Raw genomic sequence first — 21,217 nt, forward strand, 5'->3', positions numbered from 1 at the left:
ATTGTTTAACTATATTTGGAGGTAGGGTTTATTAAAATAAAGGCTATACCAAACCAAAAAGAAAAAAGAAAAGATCAAGGACAGAGGGTGTTTGAGTATTTTTCTCTTCGCATCTTTTATGAGATTTTTAGTCTTCAAAATGTTCCATGGAGGTTAAAGAAAAGTGTGACAACCTTTAAAAGTTCCTTGATTTGAGTTCCCTTTTTCCAAATTGCTTGAAGTTGTCATATTTTATTGATCTTCTTGGCAAATTAAATGTTCCACTTACTAATAAAAAAAATAGCTAACAATTATGTAATGCTTTAAGGTTTGAAATTTGATCTTGTTTGATCCTCACAACAACCCCATGAGGGAGGTGCTATTATTTCCATTTCACAGATGAGAAAAGTGAGGCAGAGGTGAATCAGCTTGCTCAGGGTCACGCAGTCAATATGTGTTTAAAGCCCCATTCAAACTCAGTTCTTCCATCCTTTAAACCCCAATGCCTCCATCCGCTTGCCTTGTGGGCCTGGGCAGTCTTTCCTTGAAGGACAAACCAGGCAAATACAAGCAAACACTGGACAATCCCTTCCCTCCCCATTTCCCTGCTTCTAGGAAGAGGTCTGTGCACTGAGAAAGGGTTTTATTTTTTACATCTATGTTGTTTTTATTTAAAGCACAAAAGTTAAGACATGACATATACATTTGTACATAGAGAGAAAAAAAATATATCTCAGAAAGGGAGAGTAGAGAGTTCTTAAGATCTCATTCATTGCCACTATTGCTAGGTACATTTGGGGCCAGAGGGAAGGAAATTAGGCAAACAGCATTGGGGGCCCAGAACAGTCCCCACATGATTGGATGAGAGCAGTCAGTCAGGCTGGACCACAAGCACCTCCTCACCCCCCTGTAGAACAAAGTCCACTGCTCAGCCTTCCTGTTGCTTGTGGTGACTGGTGGCCAAACAGGGGCCCAGCTGAGAGTTCTCTCTTCATAGCTAAGAGCTGGGGGCTGGCCCCTCACCCAAAGCCCTGCTAAGCTTTCTGGGAGAGCAGCTGAGGGAGGAAGCATGGGTCTCCCCACGTCCAGGCCAGGAGGCCATCTATGGCTGATGGGAAGGGGTGGAGGGTGAAGGGAGGGAAGTGGGAAGCCAGGACAGAGAGTGAGGGGAATGCAGCAGAAGGAGGGTCTGTGTTAGCTCAATGGGCCCATTGGCTGCCCACAGGCCCAAGAGCCTCCAGAAGGAAGGAAACAGATGCACTGACTCCACCCCTCCCATACACACCCACCAAGCAAGTCTGAAGCCCTAGCTCCCAGCAGGGTCTTGAAGCATCTCTGCACAGAAAGCCTGGGGGGGGGGGGGGTATTAAGGCACTTTTTCTCGAGGACTGTGATCCAGTTCTCTCCCAAGGCAGGGGCGGCCCCAGCCTGACAGGGGCCATGACCCCAGGCGAGCCCTTGAGGAGGAGCAGCTCTCCACTCCGGGCAGTGAGTTAGTGTCCTGAAGCCAGCCTCGCCACGCTCTTCCTACAGGTTCTGTAAAGTCACCAACACGCTCGTTTCCCCACAGACTGGCAATGGTAAAGGGGAGAAGAGATCACTTCTGCAGTGGAAGAACGGGGAACCACCAGGAGGAGGCAGCGTGCAGAAGGGTGCTATCCCCCTCTACCGGGGGCCACCTATCCCAAACAAAGGGGATCCCCACCGCCTGAGGACAGGAATGCCACCAAGTTACCGTACACACAAAAGACAGACCTGGGCTAACGTGTGTGTGTGCGCGCACGCGCACATGCATGTGTGTGTAAGAGAAAATGTATAAAAAAACGGACCCACCCTCCCTCCCCAGCCTCAAGTGGGAGGGAAGGCTGGCTGCTAAGAAACACGGGATGGGCCAAAGGTGAGACCCGTCTCTGTTCTGAGCTGGAACCATTAAGTAAGCAAGGCACCCCTGGAAAGTGCATCTCAGGAGGAGGCAGCGAGGCGAGTGAGAGGAGAAGGGCTGGCAGAGAAGAGGATGACGATTGTGTGGAAAGGGCTAATTTCCTTGGAACGCTCCTCGGGCAGCGCCAGCTGCTGTGTTTCGGAAGGTCCTGCTAGCAAAGATGCCCTGGGAGAATTCCTCCTGGGCCTGCTGGAAGCTGGCGCCTGTCCGGCGGTACAGGGAATGCACCTGGAGGAAAGTAACCCAGAAACCCGGAGCGTGAGGTATGCCCGAGGGCCCCAGCCACCCCCCCACCAGCCCAGCCCGGGCAGGCCTTTCTCTGACTCAGTCTCCCTCTTCACTGGAGACAAAGGAGATTTGGCGAGACCAGAGTGCAGACATGATGGAAGGCCTCTCTGGCCTAGGGCTCCATGGAGAGCTCTCGGTCTCCCCCTCGTGCTCCTCCCCACCCTCCTCCCCCTCTCCTCTCTTCTTTGTGCGCACACGCTCTTACCCGTTTCAGGAGGAAGAGGGAGAGTACGGCACAGAGCGTGAAGAAGGCAGCCACCACCAACATGATGACGGAGACAGCCATGGGCGAGTCGGCCTTCACTGTTGACAGAGCAGCGATCCAGCCACTGAGAGGGAGAAGAGGCAGTGAACGTGCTGAGAACTCAAGGGAGAAGCTGAAGAGGCCGGTCTGATCCCAGTACCAAGAATTGTGTTGCCGAAGGAGGCGTCACCCGACAGCCCCTGACGGTCCTGGGCGAGAGGCCGGGTACTCTAGCCAGTGTTCAAGGCTAGTGGACTGACTGGTCCTCTCTCTCTGAGGGGCCTGTCCTTCCCCCGGGTCCTCCCATTCCAAACCCCGCTGGCGGTTTTAGTGCCTCCTCTTCCTTACTCACACCACCAGAGGCAGGCGTGCGTGGTCTAGTCCAGGGGTTCTTAACCTTGGACCACAGACACGTTTCCGGGAGTCTGATGGCTGCATGTCACTAGAATTGGCTCCCTCTGTAATCCCTTGTATTTGATTTGATACACCCGGGCATTCTGTTAGGAGGAGGCTGCATAGGGTCGGTGAAGCCCTGTGACCTGAGCTGCGGAGGCAGAGGAGGAAGCCTCAGACTCCCCACCCGCCTGGCCAGGCCCTGTGCTGGGAAGCCTGGGACACCACCCCACCAGAGACGGCCCCTGTGGCTGCCTCAATGCTCGCCCCCCCTGCCCCGCACCTGGCCATGGGAGGAAGCTCCACTGTGAGCCCCCAGGCACAGCCTGGGCCTTTCTCTGGGCTCCAGTGTCAGTGACCGTAAGTGACAGAAGCCCACGGTTTGTCCTAGCCTCCACCCTCGGGACACAAGGGTCAAAAAGGTTGAGGGACATCTAAGGGGCTACAGAATGCTTCTGAAATCACAGAATGGACTAAGGGAAGAAAGAGGCCCAGAGAAAGTGAGAGACTTTCCCAGGGACTCCCTGGGCAGAAGAAAACAGCTGCCAGGAAGAGAGAGAGCTGGGAAAGAGGCAATCAAGGGTGAGAGCAGCCCAGCCTCACCTGTTGCCACAGCCCGGGATGCCCACCAGCTGGATGACATAGATGGCTATTTGGCAGAAGAACACGAAGAAGAACACAAAGAAACTGAAGGAGTTGTCAGACCTGTGGGAAGGAGGAGGGAGACAATGTCATAGCTTCCTTGGCACCCGAGTGAGCACGGACAAGGCCAAGTCTGAGGGGCGGTGCCAGCCCATGGGTGATAAAGCCCCGGGCGCCGGCGACTCTGCCTCATGAATCAATCCCTTTCAAACCAGCTCTTCGCGGTCCCCCAACTTGCCTGAAGGCCTTGTAGATGGGTCGGTACCAACAGATGAAGGCACACGGGGTGAAGAGCACGAACCACAGAATCGAGAGGCCAAAGTCAACCCCCCTGTAATCGTGAGCACAGAACCAGGCCAGGCAGGCGAGGAGATTCAGGAGCAAAGTCACCGAGTGCACTGTGGGAAGAAGGTAAGAGAGAAGACGCTGGGGGCTCAGGTCAGGGATCGCTCTGGAAGGAACTGGGGTCCGGAACGGAGGAAATCGAGATGGCAGAGGGGGCGTGGTCACGGCCAGAGTGGAATAGGACAACCCTGGAGTAACTCGGGCAATGACACATTTCAATAAATCCATTGAGGAGCATGGACTAAGCGCCCCGACATGTGCAGGGCTCAGTGCTGGCTGCTGGGACCATAAAGACAAAAGCAGAATGGCCTCTGCCCCACCCTCAAGGAGCTTACCAGGGGATGGGGAGGGAAGGCACAACAGCCAGGGCAATAGGAAAGGCTTGGTGGAGAAGGGGATTCTGAGGGAGGGCGGGGAGGGGGAGGCCATTCCAGGTGGGGGGAAGTCAGTTCTAAAGACACGAAGATGGGAGCTGGACCTGCAGTCTGGCTGGACAACCCTGCGGGGGCTTTTCCCTGGAAGTGATAGGAAGCCAGCAGAGTCTGCTGAGCAGGGGAAGCACATGGTCAGACTGGCAGCTTGGGGCCGGGGGTCGGGGCGGGGAGAGCCGTTAAGAGGCTATAGCAACAGTCCAAGGGAGAGGGGGTGAAAGCCTCAAATAGGATGGTGGCTGTGAATGGAGAGAAGGGGACAGAGGTAGAGATGAGATGGGGCAACTGAGTGGGACCAGGAATAGTTCTCAGCTTTCCCAGATGACTTTCTACTCTAGGGAGATCTGGGTAATGTCAGACACAGAGCATCTCAGTGGCCCCCCAAAAGCCCCCTCCTCTCCACTCTCCCCAAAGACAGCAAGGGAAAACATCAGCGGTCATCTTTGGAGAGCCAGGCTGACTAAGCAGCCGACAGTCTGACGTGGGTCAGACCAGGGGCTGTCACCTGCAGCCGAAACGTGGCCAGGGAATCGCTGGGTTCATTCACCTGGGGATGCAGGCAGATTCCCAAGCCAAGCCCCTCTCGGGCTTCTGCACATACTCACACATCCAGAGGTAATACATCATCTTGCAAGTTCGCTGGTAATCAGCTGGGATCTCTGCAGAGAAATCCTGGTAGAAGCAGGGCTTGATAGGGCAGCCGGCAGGCAGTGGGGGCCAATTGTTTGGCCTCACTGTTGGGGAAAGGAAGAAGGTGAGGGGGCCTCTGGGAGTCGGAGGGCTGAGGCTCTGCTCTGCCTGGGGCTGGAGGGATAGAGCTGAAGGGGTGGGCCCAGCACTCGGAAGGCATTTAATGAAGTTACTGGCTAACCGGATGGCCCCAAGCATCCCAGATCTCAAAAAGGCTGCAGGGAATGGAGAAAGGACTTGGAGCTGACTTCTAGAAACTGTCTCCAAATGACCTGCCAGGCATGGACATGCTGCGAAAAGCTTAGCAAACCACAAATGCGATTCCTGCAATCCATTGGCCCTCAAAGGCCCGTGTCCAGGGCACAGAAAATCACAAAGCAGAAAGTGCAGGGAGAGAGCTCACCCTCCTTCACCTGTGAGTAAACCAAAGGTGCAGAAAGCCTGCCCAGAGCAGGGACACTAGAGAGCATCCACCACGCCCCTCGGGCGGAGCTGCCACCAGCCCCTTTCACCTCCAGGCTCTTGGCCCTTTCCCCTGAGCACCACAGGACACTGCTGGGACGTTTAGATGAGAAAAACACACAACAACCTACTAATTTACAAAAGGCCCCTGAGCAAAGGAGGCAGAGGCCCCATCTGACCAATGGTGACCCCGCCGCTCCCAAGGTCACCCTGCTGGGGTCAGGCCTCCTGTCTCAGAAGCTGCCCTATCTCTAGGGAAGGAGGGCAGGCAGGAGTCGGGAGCCGGGCATCGGTCAAGAAGGGCACCCAGCAGGGCAGAGAAGCAAACTCACCGTGCAGGTTGGCTGCGGCGTTCTGCAGCTCACGTTCCTTCCTGTCCAGCTCGGCAGCTTTCCTCTCCAGCTCCTCCTGCTGCTGCAGCAGGCCAGCCTGGGCCGCAGAGGCCACGGCCTAGAGGAAGCAGATGCCCGGGGATAAGATGGAACTTCACTTCAGCAGGCGGTCAGAGGGAGCCCCCATGGCCACCCAGAGAAGACCGCTCTGCACTGAGCAGCCTGAGCCGATCTCCAGGAGACCAGAGGGGTTCCTGCAGGCCTGGTTCCCATCTCCCACTATCCCCCATTCCGCTCCACCCCAAGTGGGAGGATCACCCCACTAGTCCTGTATAGGCCTGCTACCATATTGGTGTAGATGAGATCAGATGACCAAAGAATAAGGGAATCCACGAAGGAGGAACACAGTCCCAAGAAGATCAGGTCATACAACCTGAGGGGGACGTCTGGACCTGAGCCGCAGGCTCTGGATGAAGAGGGCTGACTGTCCACAGAGGAACACCGGGGCTTTCTGAGCTCCCTCTGCCCAGGTACCAGATGGGGGGGTCTAGGGGCAGAGTCCCCAAATTCCCTCTGGCTTAGCTCAGTGCCGTCCAGCTGCAGGGATTTTTGGAGTCAAGGTTGGGCAGAAAGCCTGGGATGATGAGGTTAGAGTGCATTATTACTCTGATCTCTGGGCTGGAATGGGGAAGGGGAAGAAGCTACAAGACCAACTCATGACCTTTGAGTCTCACGCGTCTATCTGCCCAGCCCCTGGCTACTGAGCTGGTCTGCGCCAGCTCAGACATCCCCCAACAGTCAAAGGCCCAGAACCATGTGGTCCCTTTCCTCTTTGGAAAGGCTTGGAAATGCCCCCCTGGGTCCCGGGGCTACTCAGGCCAGGCCTTTCTGAAGAAGGAATCCACGCTCCATTCCATTCCCAGGCCCACAGGAGGTCCAGAGAAGGACACGAGGAGGACGGCCCATAGGCCATGGGCCGCAGCCTCCGTGGGAGCGCAGCTTCCATGCTTCCGAAACAGCCTCCAGGGGTTATAGCCCAGGAGTCTGGGGCAGAAGAGGGCCTGGGAGAGCCACAGGGAACAAGCTCCAGGGCTCCTGGCCCTTCCCCCGGGTAAGCCTGTGATTCCAGCCCGTGGGCCTGCAGCCCAGCAAGAGCCCCATGAACAACCATCCAAGTGAACTGCGAATGGAAAAGCAGGCCCTTGCCAGGGCTGCCCCAAGGCCAAGGGATGAGCTCATCACTCATGGGGGCGTCCCGGCAGCGGGAAAGGCCCCTGAGGTTGTCCAGGGCAACCCTAGGCTTTCCAGGTAAGGAGCGGAGGCCAGAGGGAGAGCCCCCAGGCCCCAGGGTCAGGCTTCCCTCTGGACCAGCTGGGCGTCTTCCACAGAGCTAACTACAAGTAGTCGTGGAAGATGGGAAGGGATCACAGGACCATCCATGGGGAGCAGGAGAGGGCCTTGAGCACTGCCAGGCCCACCTCCTTCATTGTGCACTCGAGGAGGGGAAGGGATTTATCCAAGATCACACAGAGGGGCTCTTTCTACTGTATAATGCTGAGAACTGAGGTCTGGGGAAAATGGCAGTGTGAAGGGAGCCTCCCGAAGGGGACGTTGGGGCCAGGTGAGCACGCATAGCTTGGCCCGGGCTGTGGGCACTCTCTCGTCTATGCTCAACATCTCCCTTACTGAATGGCGTGTGGCCGCCCATCAGAGCACTATCTCTTCCTGGCAGCGTATGTCTCTCTGCCGGGAAGCAGGTAGGTACTTGTTGGCTGGTCTAAGCGGGAGCCACAGCATACAACCATGCTGTGTCTAATGCCACAATTCTCTAACCCTCTCTTGCACTGGAGAGTGTCAGGAAAGCCAGCCCTTGGAGAAGGGAGGAGACACTGGGGGCCCGAGCCAGAGGCAGGCCCAAACCCCAGGGATATTTCACTCTAACATGTCCAGCGTCTCTTGACCTTCTCCCTCCCCAGCCCTGGGATTCCCATTTGGGTAAAGGAAGATCAGCCACTGCCACAGGACTCCCTGACCAAAAGGACAGAGCCAATGGCTCCAGAGAAGGCCCAGAGTAACCTGGAGATCCCACATCCAGGGGTTGGTCTTCCCTAATGGACCTGAATCAGGACAACCCGAGATCCTGTCCCTCGCTCTGAAAACCACGGCACTGATGGCGCTACCCACCCCCAGCCCACCAAAGGCCGGCACTACAGACGCCAGGGGAGCTGCCTCAAGATAGTACCTGGGGGGTGGGCTCCACAGAGGGCTGGAGGACTGCAGGCTGTGATGGCCCAGAGGGCTGGGTAGCTGGGACTGTCGTCGCTGCTGCATTGGTCTGAGGGAAGAGATGGGAAAAGACTCAAGAGGGGGATGAGGGAAGGGACAAATGCCACCAAACAGTAGCAGAGGCAGATGGGCACAGGAGCCTCCGGAAGGGACAAGTCTTCTCTGCTCGGGTCCAAGCACCAGCAGCAGCCACACCCATGGGGCCTTGGTGAGAAGACCCACACCCTGGGACAGACTTTATGAAACCATCTCCTCTGGACCAGGGATCTCAGCTCTCGAGTTACAAGCTGCCCCAGTTTCTTGTCCAAAAGATAATAGGTCGGGGCAGCTAGATGGCGCAATGGTTAAAGTGCTGGCCCTGGATTCAGGAGTACCTGAGTTCAAATCCAGCCTCAGACACTTGACACTTACTAGCTGTGTGACCCTGGGCAAGTCACTTAACCCCCATTGCCCTGCCAAAAAAAACAAAACAAAAAACAAAACAAAAAAAGATAATAGGTCAATATAAGGCCAGGTTTGGCATTCCTGAAAACCAATGAATTATGGGAACCACTCTCATGTTCACTGGCGTTTTCATCCTTCCTGCTTTGGAGAAGGGAATTTAATGGCTTAAGCCACCTTCCAACGGAAATAAAAAATCTGTCAGCCCTCAGTAGGCGTCCACCAGAACCGCCAGGGTGACTTGTGTGTGACTTTAAAGTTGAGCCTGAGAGAGCACAGATATCATCAGAGATGCCTCCTCTTCTTTCTCCTGCCATGTGGTACCAGAGGGAACCATGAGGTGTTGTGCGCACAGGTGAGAGACAGAAGGGTGCACTCACCAGCCGGGGATTCTCTGAGAAAGGGTTGAATTCTGCCAGGCCACCCTGAGGTGGATTGGTCAGCTGGGTCACAGACGGATCCTGAGATGATGGAAAAACAGAGACATATTTAGAGTCCAGCAGAAAGGGAAGCGAGCTGGGAAATCTGAAGAGGTTCATCCATGGCGAGGGGCTGAACCGGCGTCCCATTTAGTCCCCCCCAGTGCCTGGCTTACAGGCACTTACCCCAGTGACACACGGTAGTGAGCGGGGCATGAGCCCCTAGAACTGGCACGGTCATGACCAGGGACTGCTGGTTCCATCTAATCCCACTCCTGACACCATGAAGTAAAACACTGTTCTTGAGAGTGCACTTTGCCCACCACAGGATGGACAGGAAGAGCCTCTACTACCCTCTAACACTAGATGAGGACGCCGGGACTCTCTCCTGAGATCCAGACCCATCTCCCCAGGGCACACTGGACAGCTCCACTTGGATGTCCCATAGGCATCCAAGTCAACATGTCCCAAACAAACAAGATGCCCCTCTCAGAACAAGCTCATCACCTCTAATCTCCCCACCTAGGCTAACTCAAGCTTTGATTGATACCACCTCCCACAGCCTCCTCGCCCCTCTCCTCTGGCTGGAAGGCTGAAGGATGGATGCCTTCCTTCTATAGGGAACAAACTTTACTCTCAGCTCAATCCATTTCGCATCTGATGTCCAGTCTAGTTTCAACTCCAGGCACCCCTTAGGGTCTGTTCCACCCCCTGAATTTCCTATATCCTTTTGTCTTTAGATTGTAGGCTCCTTGAGGGCAGGGACCATCTTTAGTCCTTAGCACTTGCCTGACACATAGTCAACACTTAAGGTTTATTGGATTATTGGATCCTTCCAGATCATTCTCAACTCTTTTCTCTCCCTCAACTTCCACATCCAACTATTTACAAAGTCTTGTTAATTCTACCTTCACAGCCTCTCACAACCAGGCCAGGCCCTCATCACCTTTCCTCTCGCCACACAGCTGTTAACACGATGACCCTAAAAGGCCAGGTCTGACCATGGGGTCTTCTCCCCTGTTCCAGAAGCTCTCTCCCTCCCAATGGCCTCTAGGATAAAATAGACAAGACTCTGGGAGGACAAGCTCTTCGCAATCTGGACCTGGCCCCCCCCTTTCTGAACCCCAGCACACAGTCTGTGGACTGGCAAACTGGCCTTCTCAATGTCTCCAATAAAAATCTGAAATCTGTAGGAGGCTGGACAATGATGGAGAAATTCAATGAGGAACCACAACATCTGACTTTTCTCCCAACCACACAAAAAGTCAGCCACAAGCCCACGGGCAAAAGGAAAGCGGGCCCTTACTGCCACACCAGCAAAAGGCCCTCGCTACCTTGCACTGAGATCAACGCACGTGGTCTGCAAGGCTGTGACCAGAGGCAGCAGAAAGGGAGGCCCCTGCTGGCATCCAGGGAAGCCCAGGGGGTGGCACTGGGCAGTCATTTGGTGCTGCCAAGCTCAGACCAGGCAAGTCCAGACCCAGGGGCTCTGAGGTACCTGACAGGTTGAACTTCAAAGGTCCAGGGGAGCCTGCCTTGGAGCTGGAGGCTAGGCCTGGGCTACCCACTTCCCAAGGGTGGATGGGAGACCAAGGTTGATGATTTATTTGCAAAATGCTTTTAAAACTGTAAAGTGCTACGTATAAATATTAGCTCTTGTTCTTATGAAAGGGAATGAGGCTCACAAAGGGCAAGGCCCTTTGCAGGTACAGAGCTAGCAGTTAAGTGGCCAAGAAAAGATTTGAACCTAAGTCTTCTGACATGACGTTCACTTCTCTTTCTCCTACAGCCTGCCCCCATTTTCTTGCTCAATGATACCACCAGGAGGCTCAGGGAAGGGCAATCTTATGGTGCCCTTCCTGGCCAATGGTGCAGCCCAGCACCCATGCTACAATGGGTGCCTCCAGATCCTTAAGTGTATATAGGAAGCCTGAGCCAGACAAGAGATGCCAGGGCTCTGGGTCACGTAAGGGAAGAATCAGGGAGAGCTGCCCACAGGGAACAAGAACCCGAGCAGATCTGCTCACAGGGCTTCCAAGGGGCTGTGTCCCCTGCCTCAGACCCTGCCCATCATCCCAATGCCATTCCAGCCAAGAGTGGGGTCACTTCAGCCAGTCAAGTTTGCACCAAGAAAGTGGGTGAATGCTTGTTTCTTGCCTCCTCAAGGGGTTTTCCCGGAGGGAAAGGATTCAGCTGGACCTTCCTCCCCGCCTGCCTCAGCCAAGGTTGAGCCATTGAATGATCAAGCAGGCTCCTTCTCTACTAACTCCTGCTCCAGGCGGGCACCAAGGTCCCCCTTCCTTTCTCTGCCTCCTTTGGGAGGGAAAGTTTTCTGCTCTATCATTTCTCTTTGCTAGTTTCTCAGCTCTAGGAAGTGACAGGAATATCAGGGCAGCTGGGGGGATTGTAACCTTAAAGCAAGCTTGACCTTTCTGAGATGGAGGTACTAGGGCCTTTTCTGGGACTGCCTAAAGCAAAACTTCTGAAACTGTGGGTTGAGACACCGTCTGGGGTCCTATAACTGAATGGGGGGGCGGTTTGCAAAAAAATCTGGCAGCAATAAAAGGTTATGTATACCTTATATGCCTGTATACCTGGGGCCAAGTAAATTCTTGGGCGAAAAGGGGTCACGAGTGGAGAATTTAAGAGGCCCTAGCCTGGAGTTGCTTGGAGAGCCCCTGCCCCAAAATATCATTCACATGCTGTAATTCCATCACTTCTTTGGGTCTTAAAGTTGACCATCTTCTCATCCTATACAAATGTCTCTGAGAAGAGGAATGCCTTCTGCCAAACCTGTTGGCTGGCAGAGAGTCTGGATGGGCCAGATCAGGATCCAGGAAGGCACAGACCAGAGAGGGTGGCAGGGGTAAGTGCCATCCTATCAGGAACAAGGTTGTGCCTAAGAGTGTTCTGAAGGCTCAGCCTTATGCAGGAGTTCTAAATGTTTCACCCATCCACCCCCAAGTGCACCCACCACTGCGGGTTCACTGTAAGTGCTGGAGCTGGGACATGAAGGGGAGAATCCCTGGCGCCCCATGGGGTGGAAACCTCCCTGACTGAGTGGCTAATAAAACACACTCCTAGGGCGAGACTGGAGATGTCTTCATTTCAGTTTGATCGGGGCCAGCTGACGACTCTGGCCTCTTGAGAGATAGAGATATGGGGCACCCGCTCTAATTTCAGAGCCAAGATGAGCAGTCTTGCTCGGCCCCAGAAATTGGACACTCCCTTCCTCAAGAACTAGTTACTTGAGTCGGTGTCATGGTGGCAACAGGGTTGTGGGTGTGGGGGTGTGAGGAGGAGACTGGGCAAAAGCCCAGGCCTCTGCCAGCGGGTACAGATGCTAAGGTACACTGACCTGGGTCCCAACCTTTGTGTAATGAATGACTGTAACAGGCATTCCGCTACTCTCTCTAGGTGGTGCTGTTCAGATGCCTCCCTATGAGAGGGCTTTGAGAGAACAGATGTGGCCCAGAGGCAAGGCAGCACCTGGGGGAAGACCCGTGGGGACAGCACCAGTGAGTGGGATCATGAGATTCTACAGACAGAGCTTAAGGGATCCTGGAGGTCAAGGAATCCAGCTTCACCATTTTTCAGACAAGGAAACCACAGCCCCCAAAGTGAAAGTACTTGCCCAACTTCATACAACTAGTAAGTGGGCAGACCTGGGATTCCTTTTACTCCGGTTCAGCACAGGCTCATCACCTCATCATCTCTTGGAGACTGGAAAAGCCTGTCCCTCCCAGGCTTGTAGAGGAATTCTGCTGACCGAGGGTCAGACAACCTCGTCTGTAATGGATTTCACCAGCATTCGTCCTCCCTCCTGGCTAAACTGGGAGTTAAAATAAAGGACCAAACTTCCCATCCCCAAGTGGGTAATTAACTCCCCCCCCTTTGTGGGACAATGAGGTTAAGTGACTTGCCCAGGATCACACAGCTAGTAAGTGTCAAGTGTCTGAGGCCGGATTTGAACTCAGGTCCTCCTGACTCCAGGGCTGGTGCTGTGACACCTAGCTATCCCCAGGGAATTAACTTTTACTCACTGATTCAAAGGAAATAATCCACAAAACGGAATAATTCCACACCACTGCCTCATCTTCAAATCTGGCCTCAGACACTTCCGAGCCGTGTGGCCCTGGACAAGTCACCTAACCTTGTTTGCCTCAGTTTCCTCATTTGTAAAATGGGCTGGAGAAGGAAATGGCAAACCAGTCCAGTATCTCTGCCAAGAAAACTCCAAATGGTGCTGTGAAGAGTCAGACATGGCTGAAAAAAATGACCTAACCCACCTACTCAAGCTGTCTAAAATGTTATCTTGCATTTCCTCTTGAATTCCACAGAGAGCAGAGTTAATTCCAGAGACTGCTCAAGTTCAGGACTTGGTACAGAGAACAGACTCCTGAAAAAAGCGCTGGATTTGGACTCACAGAAGCTGGAATTTAGAGTTAAAGGGCCCTAGGTGATCACTTGGTCCAGCTCCCTATTTTTGTAGGTTCAGAGACAGGCCCAGGAAGTGATCTGCCTAAGAGACAGGATTTGAAATCAGACCTTCCTGACTAGAGGCCTGCACTCCCTGCATGTCTCTGTGCTGCTTCTAGAAATCAGACGACTGGAGTGAAAAACCCTGGCTTGGTCCCCCACTGGGTGATGTTGGGCCAGTCACTTTGTGGCTCTGGGCCTCCACCTGGGAGTGAACCAGATGACCACCAAGGGCCCTTCCAACTCTAACTCCAAGCCTTAACAGCTTTGCTGTTAGGTTGTCAGGTTCGGGCTTCTCCCCATGAGGAGCGTCAAGGGGCAGTCGCTGTTTACTTGTTTCCAATGTGCTGCCCAAGTCCTGCTTCCCCTCCTGTGCCCTAGGCTTCCCCAGTCTTCTCCTTCCCCATGACCTGCATCCCGCTGAGCTCCAGTCTGAGGGTTGTGAACATGGCCGGCGCTCTAGAAAGCCTGCGGAATGAATGCTCAAGGAGTTAAAAGCATGGAGGCCAAGAGCTCCGGTTGGAGCAGAGACATCCTAATTTTGAAGCTTGTGAAATTCCAGGCCTTCCTGAGACATCCGACATGTCAAATCGTTGTGGAGCAAAATGAAAAGAAAGAAACAAAGACAAACGACTTCAAACCTCAGCCCCACAGCGTGGAGCTGGGCCAGGAGCCCAGAGATCGCCTGCAGATTCATCAGAAGATCAAGGGCGCGTCTGTGGCCTCCTTCTCTGTGGGGGGCAGTACTACACTACTCTACTGCGTGACTCCTCAAGCCGGCAGCCAAAGCCCTTTCCAGCTTGGCCCCAGCCTCCCTTTCTGTCCCAATAGCCTCTCCTGCCTGTATCCTGTAGGATGCTGGGCAAGTTACCTGACTCTGATAAGCCACAATTTCCTCATCATGGGTGTGATGAGAGCTGTAATGCCAACCTCACAGGGCAGTAGTGAGATTCAAATATGATAAAGCGTGTAAGGTGCTGTAGACATAAACAATAGCTTTGGTTATTACACCCAATGCTCACCTCTGGCCTAGAACACGATGCATACTTTCCTGCCTTTGTTCACAGCATCCCCCCCTGGTCTCTCCTTTCTCTCAGCTGTCCTTGATTCACATGTTCTCTTCCTCCTCACTCCCTCAGCTGGAGGTGATTCTTTCTCCTTTGACCCTTGTACCTTCCTCAGAGCCTTTATTAAGCACATTCTCTCCCGTGCTGAAGTTATTCTTGTAAATGATCTCCCTAGTAGAAGAGAGGTGAGGATCTAATGCCCCTACAATGCTGAGCACAGGAGCCTGTATTCAGTAAATGTCTCTTGCATATGCAGAAAAAGCACCCGATGACCCATCTGTTCCCCCAAATCTGAAACAACCCTTCTCTGGAAGAGTGACGATTCAGTCTTGTTTTGTTCTGGTTAAATATTACTGTCTGCCTAGTACGGGATTAACCACCTCCGAGACACGCCAGAGCCTGGATCCACGGCCACTCCCATTGCCCAACAATGTCTTTATGAACTCTTCCTCACTCCCCAAACAAGGAGATGCTGAACTTGGTCTTCCCCTCACCTTGTGGAAGATAGTGAGGGAAGCCTCCTCATTCAGGGTCAGCTGACAGGCCAGGGCGGCTGAAAATTCCCCGGATGCTGCTGCTTGTGAGAGTCAGAGAACAGGACAGACTCCACAGGCTCCGAGCTCTCCCCTGCAAACAGGCCAAACATCCCAATTTCCCTCTCTAGTATAACACCCGCTAAAGCTCAAGCCACCCTCAGCACCTCACTTACACCAGAGCCTGGACTGTTTGGGCAGAAATCTCCAGTTAGAAAAGCGGCCCCAGAATTAACCTGGGTGCTCTCATTTTTCTTGAACCCTAAATGAGACCAAGCTCATCATATCAGGGGTCCCCCACCTTTTCCGTATATGGACTCCTTCAGCTGTCTGGTAAAGTCTACAAACCCCTACCCCTTCTCTGAATGCTCTGGATGTTTTGTTTGGGGGGGGGGTATTCGTTAAAAATAGAAGGAAAGTCTATATGTAACTTGGAGGCAGTGAAAATAAAGATAGAATTCTTTCCCATCCCAGTTCCCAGAACCCCTAAAAACTCTCCACATGTTCCCAAGTCCAGAAGCTCTGCCCTATACCAAAGTCAGTCTCAGGCCGGATTAAATGGCTCCTTACCTGGGGAGCAAGTCATACCTTGCTGTCCCCCTGCCTCAGGCTCTGAGCCAACATGAGGCTCAAGGATAATCTGGAAGGAGGAGGAGTCCCAGTAAAGGCCTGAAGCTGAGTCGTCTCCCCAGAAAGCGCAGAGCAGACAACATGTAATTAAAGGAGTGATCGCTGTGTGCCAATGAAGTGAAACCCATCCTGGTTGGGAAGGTTATCTATCACCTGACTTGCAATTTCCCGTTTTGTCCAAAGAATGCAAGTCTTCTGAACACCCCCTGGCCTGAAAATTACACTAGCTGCTCCTCTCTCTGAATATTCCAATCATCACAATGAATCCTGTGCTCAAGTAAAGGAGTCAGGAGAGCTGATCCCCAAGTAAGAAGGGTAAGGAAGGGAGAGGCTCTTCATTTCTCCACTAGATTCCACTTCCATTCCATAGGCTAAAGGTCAAAGATTTGGGCTGGCAGAGCTGATAATCCTTAGTCTCTCTTTGAGTCCTTCCTTGAACGATGTGTCACCACCCTGAGTAAATGAACAGGTCTTCACACCCAAGCTCCCTGGGCCTTCCCCCTCCAGTTCCCTACATAGGCAGAAATGGAGCTGACTCCACACAGCCACAGGACACTAGGTCTGGGCAGGGCCAGGACTTTGGGGCCTGGTATGCAGAGTTTCCTCTCAAAGCCCAGCTGGGGCAGCAGGACAAGTCTGCAGGCCACATCTCTCTCTCCTAAGCGCACAAGGTCACCAGTCAGATGCTGCTGTTTATGGGACCCCAGCTGCTTCCTGTCCTGCCCATATGCTGGTGGTGCCGGCTCTGCCCCCAACACTTTCATGACAACAGATGGATACTAAATGCAGAAGAGGCCTCCAAAGTGGTTGGCATAATTTCTGGGGTTGGATCTCTCTCTTTCTCTCACACACACACACACACACACACACACACACACACACACACACACACACACCCCTCAGAATGGTACCCACAAAGCACTGCTAAGCAAAGGTGGTAGGCTTCTCATCCTGTCTAGCTCCAGAGCTGGACACAAACCCTTGGCATTCTTGGACAGCTGATTGTCCCGGCTGGTGAACATGGAGGGGTCACTTGTTTCTAGACCCAACAGGCCCCCCAAAACAAGTAAACTTTTGTTCTGACTGCCCATTGTCAGTGAAACCTAACAACCTTTACTCTTCTGTTAAACCCTGATAATACAGTAAGAGGAGATACTGGGTGGAACACACATTTAAACCAGCCACCTCTCTGTAGTCACCAACCATAGATGTTTGCCGGCTCTTGGTTAGGAGATAAATTTCCTACAAGAGGGATCTGTCCAGAAGCCACCTTACGCTGCAGGGGAATGAATGGTTTTTATTCTTATTATTTCTTAGTATTTCTTGGCAAAGATACTGGAGTGGATTGCCATTTCCTTCTCTAGCTCATTTTATAAATGAGGAAACTGAGGTTAAGTGACTTGCACAAGGTCACACAGCTAGTGAATATCTGAGGACAGATTTGAATCCCCATCTTCCTGACTCCAGGCCAGGCACTCTGACCACTATGCCACCTAGATGCCACCTATCCACCTACGCCCCTTTTTCATAAACAATGAGAATGTTGTTTATTTGTCATTAATCATTTGGAAAGGTTTGCAAACTAGATATCTAACATAGTCATGTCATAGTAGAGAAGGACCAATATCGATCTGTGTGTCCCACCCACCAGCCACGTCTCCCATGGTCTAAAGCAGCAGCAAGGATTTTCATTCTCACATTAGTGTATAATTATCTCATATGATTAAAGTCTTCTTTTACTTTGATATTCTTGGGAGACTGAAAAGGGGGAAGGAAGTAGAAAGGGCATGCTGAGTTGCAGGAAGGACTCAGGACATCAGCCACAGTTCCATCCCCCTCCCCCTATGGCCCCCCTAAACTGGCAGGCCTCCCTATGTTCACATTAATGAGGAAAGTCCCGTGAACCAACACAATGAGTTCTACTAAGTCTACAGGAAATTTGTGAAAAGTGAACAATCAACCCAGGCCATGTAGGCAGAATAAGTCCTTAGTTATTGGTCCCCAAAAGGACAATTCCCAACCCAGGTTTCTGCCCACAAAGATCCTTTTTTGGACAAGCAGGCTGTAAGGCCTAGGGCTATAAGCCATTATTTGGGTGTTGGCCCAAATCTTTCAGCCATCAACTCCTTTCAGCAGGTACTTATTAACACCCATTAGATCCAAGGCACTAGGATAGGCTTTGAGGACACCAAGTTCTTGCCCTCCCATGCCAGTCAGGTCAAAAGAAGATTCTGAACGTCAAGCAAAAGGAAGGTTTTCTTTTCTTTCTTTCTTTTTTTGTGCAGGGCACTGAGGGTTAAGTGACTTGCGCAGGTTCACACAGCTAGTAAGTGTCAAGTGAGGCCGGATTTGAACTCAGGTCCTCCTGAATCCAGGGTTAGTGCTTTATCCACTGTGTCACCTAGCTGCCCCCGGTTTTGGGGTTTTTTAACAATGAACATTATTGTTGCTCATACCTATAATACTCTTGTTGAAAAGTCCAGCTCATGGGGCTGTCCCCAGTGTCCCTATTCCAAGAAGGCTGCCTCCAGGTAAACTGTGGAGGCATGAGCTCCTGGGCCATCTGTCAATTGCCCAGGGTCCTGTCTCCTTAATCCTCATCCTGGCCACACTGGTGCCAACCAACCTGCTTGATGTGACCTGCCCCCAGTTCAAATGGTCCAGGTTAATTATTTTCACAAAAGACATTCCCCTTACTTGGAAACACTTTCCCTCTTCTGTAAAGCAAGTCTATCTCATTTCAGAATCTCAAAGTCACCAAATTAGGGGCTGAAAGGGGCTTCAAGATGAGCTAGTCCACTGAAGAGGACTGCACTGGGTGCAGGAGAGTGGGAGGGGGGGGGCAGGGTAATTTGCTTCAGGGCTCACAGATATTAAATGAAAGGACAGAGGTCCTCTAATCCAACTTGTACCTCAAGAATCCTCAATGTCCCTGACAAGACTTCATCCAGACTGCAGCAGAAGGCTTCCTGTGATTGTTCCAACAAGGTCCGGCTTCCTCTCCTCCCCTTTTCTCCCTAATTTACTGCACCTCTCCACTTCATAGGTATAAAATTCAGCTGAGATACTATCTAAGAACTCATTTCTGAGTCGGATGCCTTGGGTTTTATGTGTATTCCCAGCGTTTCGGCCTGTTCTCCTTTTCTTCAATTCTCAACATTTTCTTCCCGACCTGATCAGATAAGAGCCAACCTAGTGAAGTGCTTTATAAAAATGCTAATGATTAGATATATCAAGATTGGGAGATGGGGTCTCCCTGGTGTTAAGTCTGTGCTAGGCCAGTCTTGGGGGGAGGGGGGTCTTCTCTGAAGACAGAAGCCAAGCTTCTCTTCATGTGTCCTCTCTGATAATGTCCAAGGAGGAAGGGGAGGGGAAGGGAGACGGTCCAAGCTATTTACCAAACTTAACAGTTCAAGGCCCTGATTGGTTCCTCCTTTGAAACCCCTTTCGCCAAAGACTTTCCCCGCTTCCTTCCTCTCCCAATATCCACTTTCCCCCTCCCTCCCCCGTTCCCCTAGCAACCGCTGTCGCCCTGCCCCCTCCCCTAATAACCACTTTACCCTTTTTCTTACAGACAACCACTTTCCCGGCTCCTTTTCCACCAGAACCTCCTTAAAACGTTTTCATCGGTTCCGTTCAACTCCTGCCCTTTCCCTGTCCCCTCCCCCTGATTTACAACCACTTTCCCCGGTCCTCCCCCCACTTACAACCACTTTCCCGGCCCTGGTCACCCCCCTTTTACAGACACTCTCACTGGCCCCCTCCCCCCAAAACCTTTGTAACTACCCTCCCCAACCCCGCCCCTCCGCCGCCGTTCCACCTGTTGCTGGTCCCGCCCCCTCCGTTCCCTGATTGGCCGGATCTAGGGCTCCCGGGTTGCTTATTGGGCGCGAGGCCCGTCCCTCGAGCGCCACGTCCCCGGAGGTGGAGAGGCCCGGGCCGCGGCCCCCGAGTGGAGTCTACCCCGGACGGCGGGTGCGCCCCATACCTGGAAAGGGTTTACGTCCACCGGATCCGCGAAGGGGTTGGAGTCGAAGGCAGACATGGTGGGCGGGATGGGGAAGGGGGGGTGGCGGGAGGCCACGAGCTCAGCAGGCGCTGCGATCGCCCTGGTACCCGGACTCCGCCGCTCTCTCCGAGGAGACCCGCCACTTCCGGGAGGGAGACGTGCCTGCGCAGGCGCGACCAACGTGGGAGGAGGGCGGTCTTTGTGGCATCACAGTACTCGGCTCCGCCCTCCCTGCGCTGGCAGGTGTTCCGCGCGTGCGCAGTGCCTCTTTGTTATGTCCTCTCCTCTTCTCCTCCCCCCCGCCCAACTCCTGCCCCCACGCCTCCTCTTCCTCCGGACTTATGGCTTCTACTCCGCAGCTCACACCTGGGCCAGGGAGTCCGGGAGTAAGAGGCGCGTAGGGGCAGACCCTGTCCTCGTCGTGTGACCCTGGGCCTCGATTTCTTCATCTGTAAAATGGGAATGAGCTGGTGAAGCCTTGAATGCCTCTTTAGCCCCTTGTTTTAACCTCCCTCCCCAAAGTGGGATAGCGACCATCCCTTTCTCGTACTTGGTTCATTGGACCGAGCGCTGCAACTGGATTCAGGAAGCCCTGAGTTCAAATTCAGCCTCAGTCACTTCCCAGCTGTGTGACCCTGGCAAGTCACTTTTGCTCTCCCTGCCTTGACTTCCTCGACTACAGAAAATAAGGATAAGCCGAGACCATTCGTCCTAGGATTGGTGTGAGGCTCCAGAAGGCTTTGCAAACCTGAAGTCTCTACTGCACTTTTAGCTCTTCTTAGTCTGTTATCACGGCTTTTCAAACGGTGCAAAAGGAGAAGTGTGTGTATGGAGGGGGTGCTATGGAGGACCACTGTCTGCTCGCTTTCCTTCCTGGGGAAGTCCAACCAAACCCAAGTTCCTCCTGTGGTTTTGGTGTGACTCAACAATAGCTGAAGTTGCAGAAGAAACATACTGATTATACCGGGTTTGGGGAGGAGGGGGGAAAAGCCAAACCAAGGTGGGAAAGGGAAACCGGGGTGGTTTGTTTGGTTTGTTTTTTTAATTATAAAGAGCGACTTTAATATTCCCTGGTGTGTGCGTGTAGGGGGGGGGGGCACAGTTTGAATCATTCGCATATCACTGCCATTGGCTCCCGGCAACCTCCACACTAAGGCTGTTAGTAACACAGCTACCACCTGCATTTGGTAGGTAAGGAAACCGAGGCCCAGAGAAGGGAATTAATTCACCCAAGGTCACAGATTGTTGGCAGAAGTAGCAACAAGGCAAACCGAGTCAATTCAGCAAGTATTTAATAAAATGCCCACTGGGTGTCAGGCACGGTGCTTAGAGATACAAAGAACCCCCCCCCCCAAGGAGCTCCCTTAGGGAGCCCACACTCTAATGGGAGAGGCAGCATGGAAACAAACAAGACGCACAGAGGAAAAACTGGAGAGAAATCAACATGAAAGGCAGTATTTAAGGAGGGGGCAGGGGTCAAGAAAGGCTTCTAGCAGAAGGGGGGATTTTAGTTGTGACTTAGAGGAAGCCAGAAAGCAGAGAGGAGGAGGTAGAGGATTTCAGGTGTGTGGGCTGCCCGTGAAAATGCTATGCTGGATCCAGAAC

The 21,217-nt window shown here is 52.9% G+C and overlaps 1 protein-coding gene across 1 annotated transcript; it reads right to left on the reverse strand.

Moving 5' to 3' along the window:
- Positions 1-605: 605 nt before the first annotated feature.
- SCAMP2 (secretory carrier membrane protein 2) lies at positions 606-19,759 on the reverse strand. Its single transcript, XM_043981604.1, has 9 exons — positions 19,592-19,759; positions 8,856-8,936; positions 7,991-8,083; positions 5,749-5,866; positions 4,870-4,998; positions 3,727-3,886; positions 3,450-3,551; positions 2,415-2,538; positions 606-2,149 (listed from the first exon to the last, which is right to left on the reverse strand). The coding sequence occupies exons 1-9, from the start codon at positions 19,646-19,648 to the stop codon at positions 2,015-2,017; spliced, it is 999 nt and encodes a 332-aa protein (XP_043837539.1). The 5' UTR covers positions 19,649-19,759; the 3' UTR covers positions 606-2,014.
- Positions 19,760-21,217: the final 1,458 nt, after the last annotated feature.

This window comes from Dromiciops gliroides, chromosome 2 (genome assembly GCF_019393635.1).
Source record: "Dromiciops gliroides isolate mDroGli1 chromosome 2, mDroGli1.pri, whole genome shotgun sequence".
NCBI lineage: Eukaryota > Metazoa > Chordata > Mammalia > Microbiotheria > Microbiotheriidae > Dromiciops > Dromiciops gliroides.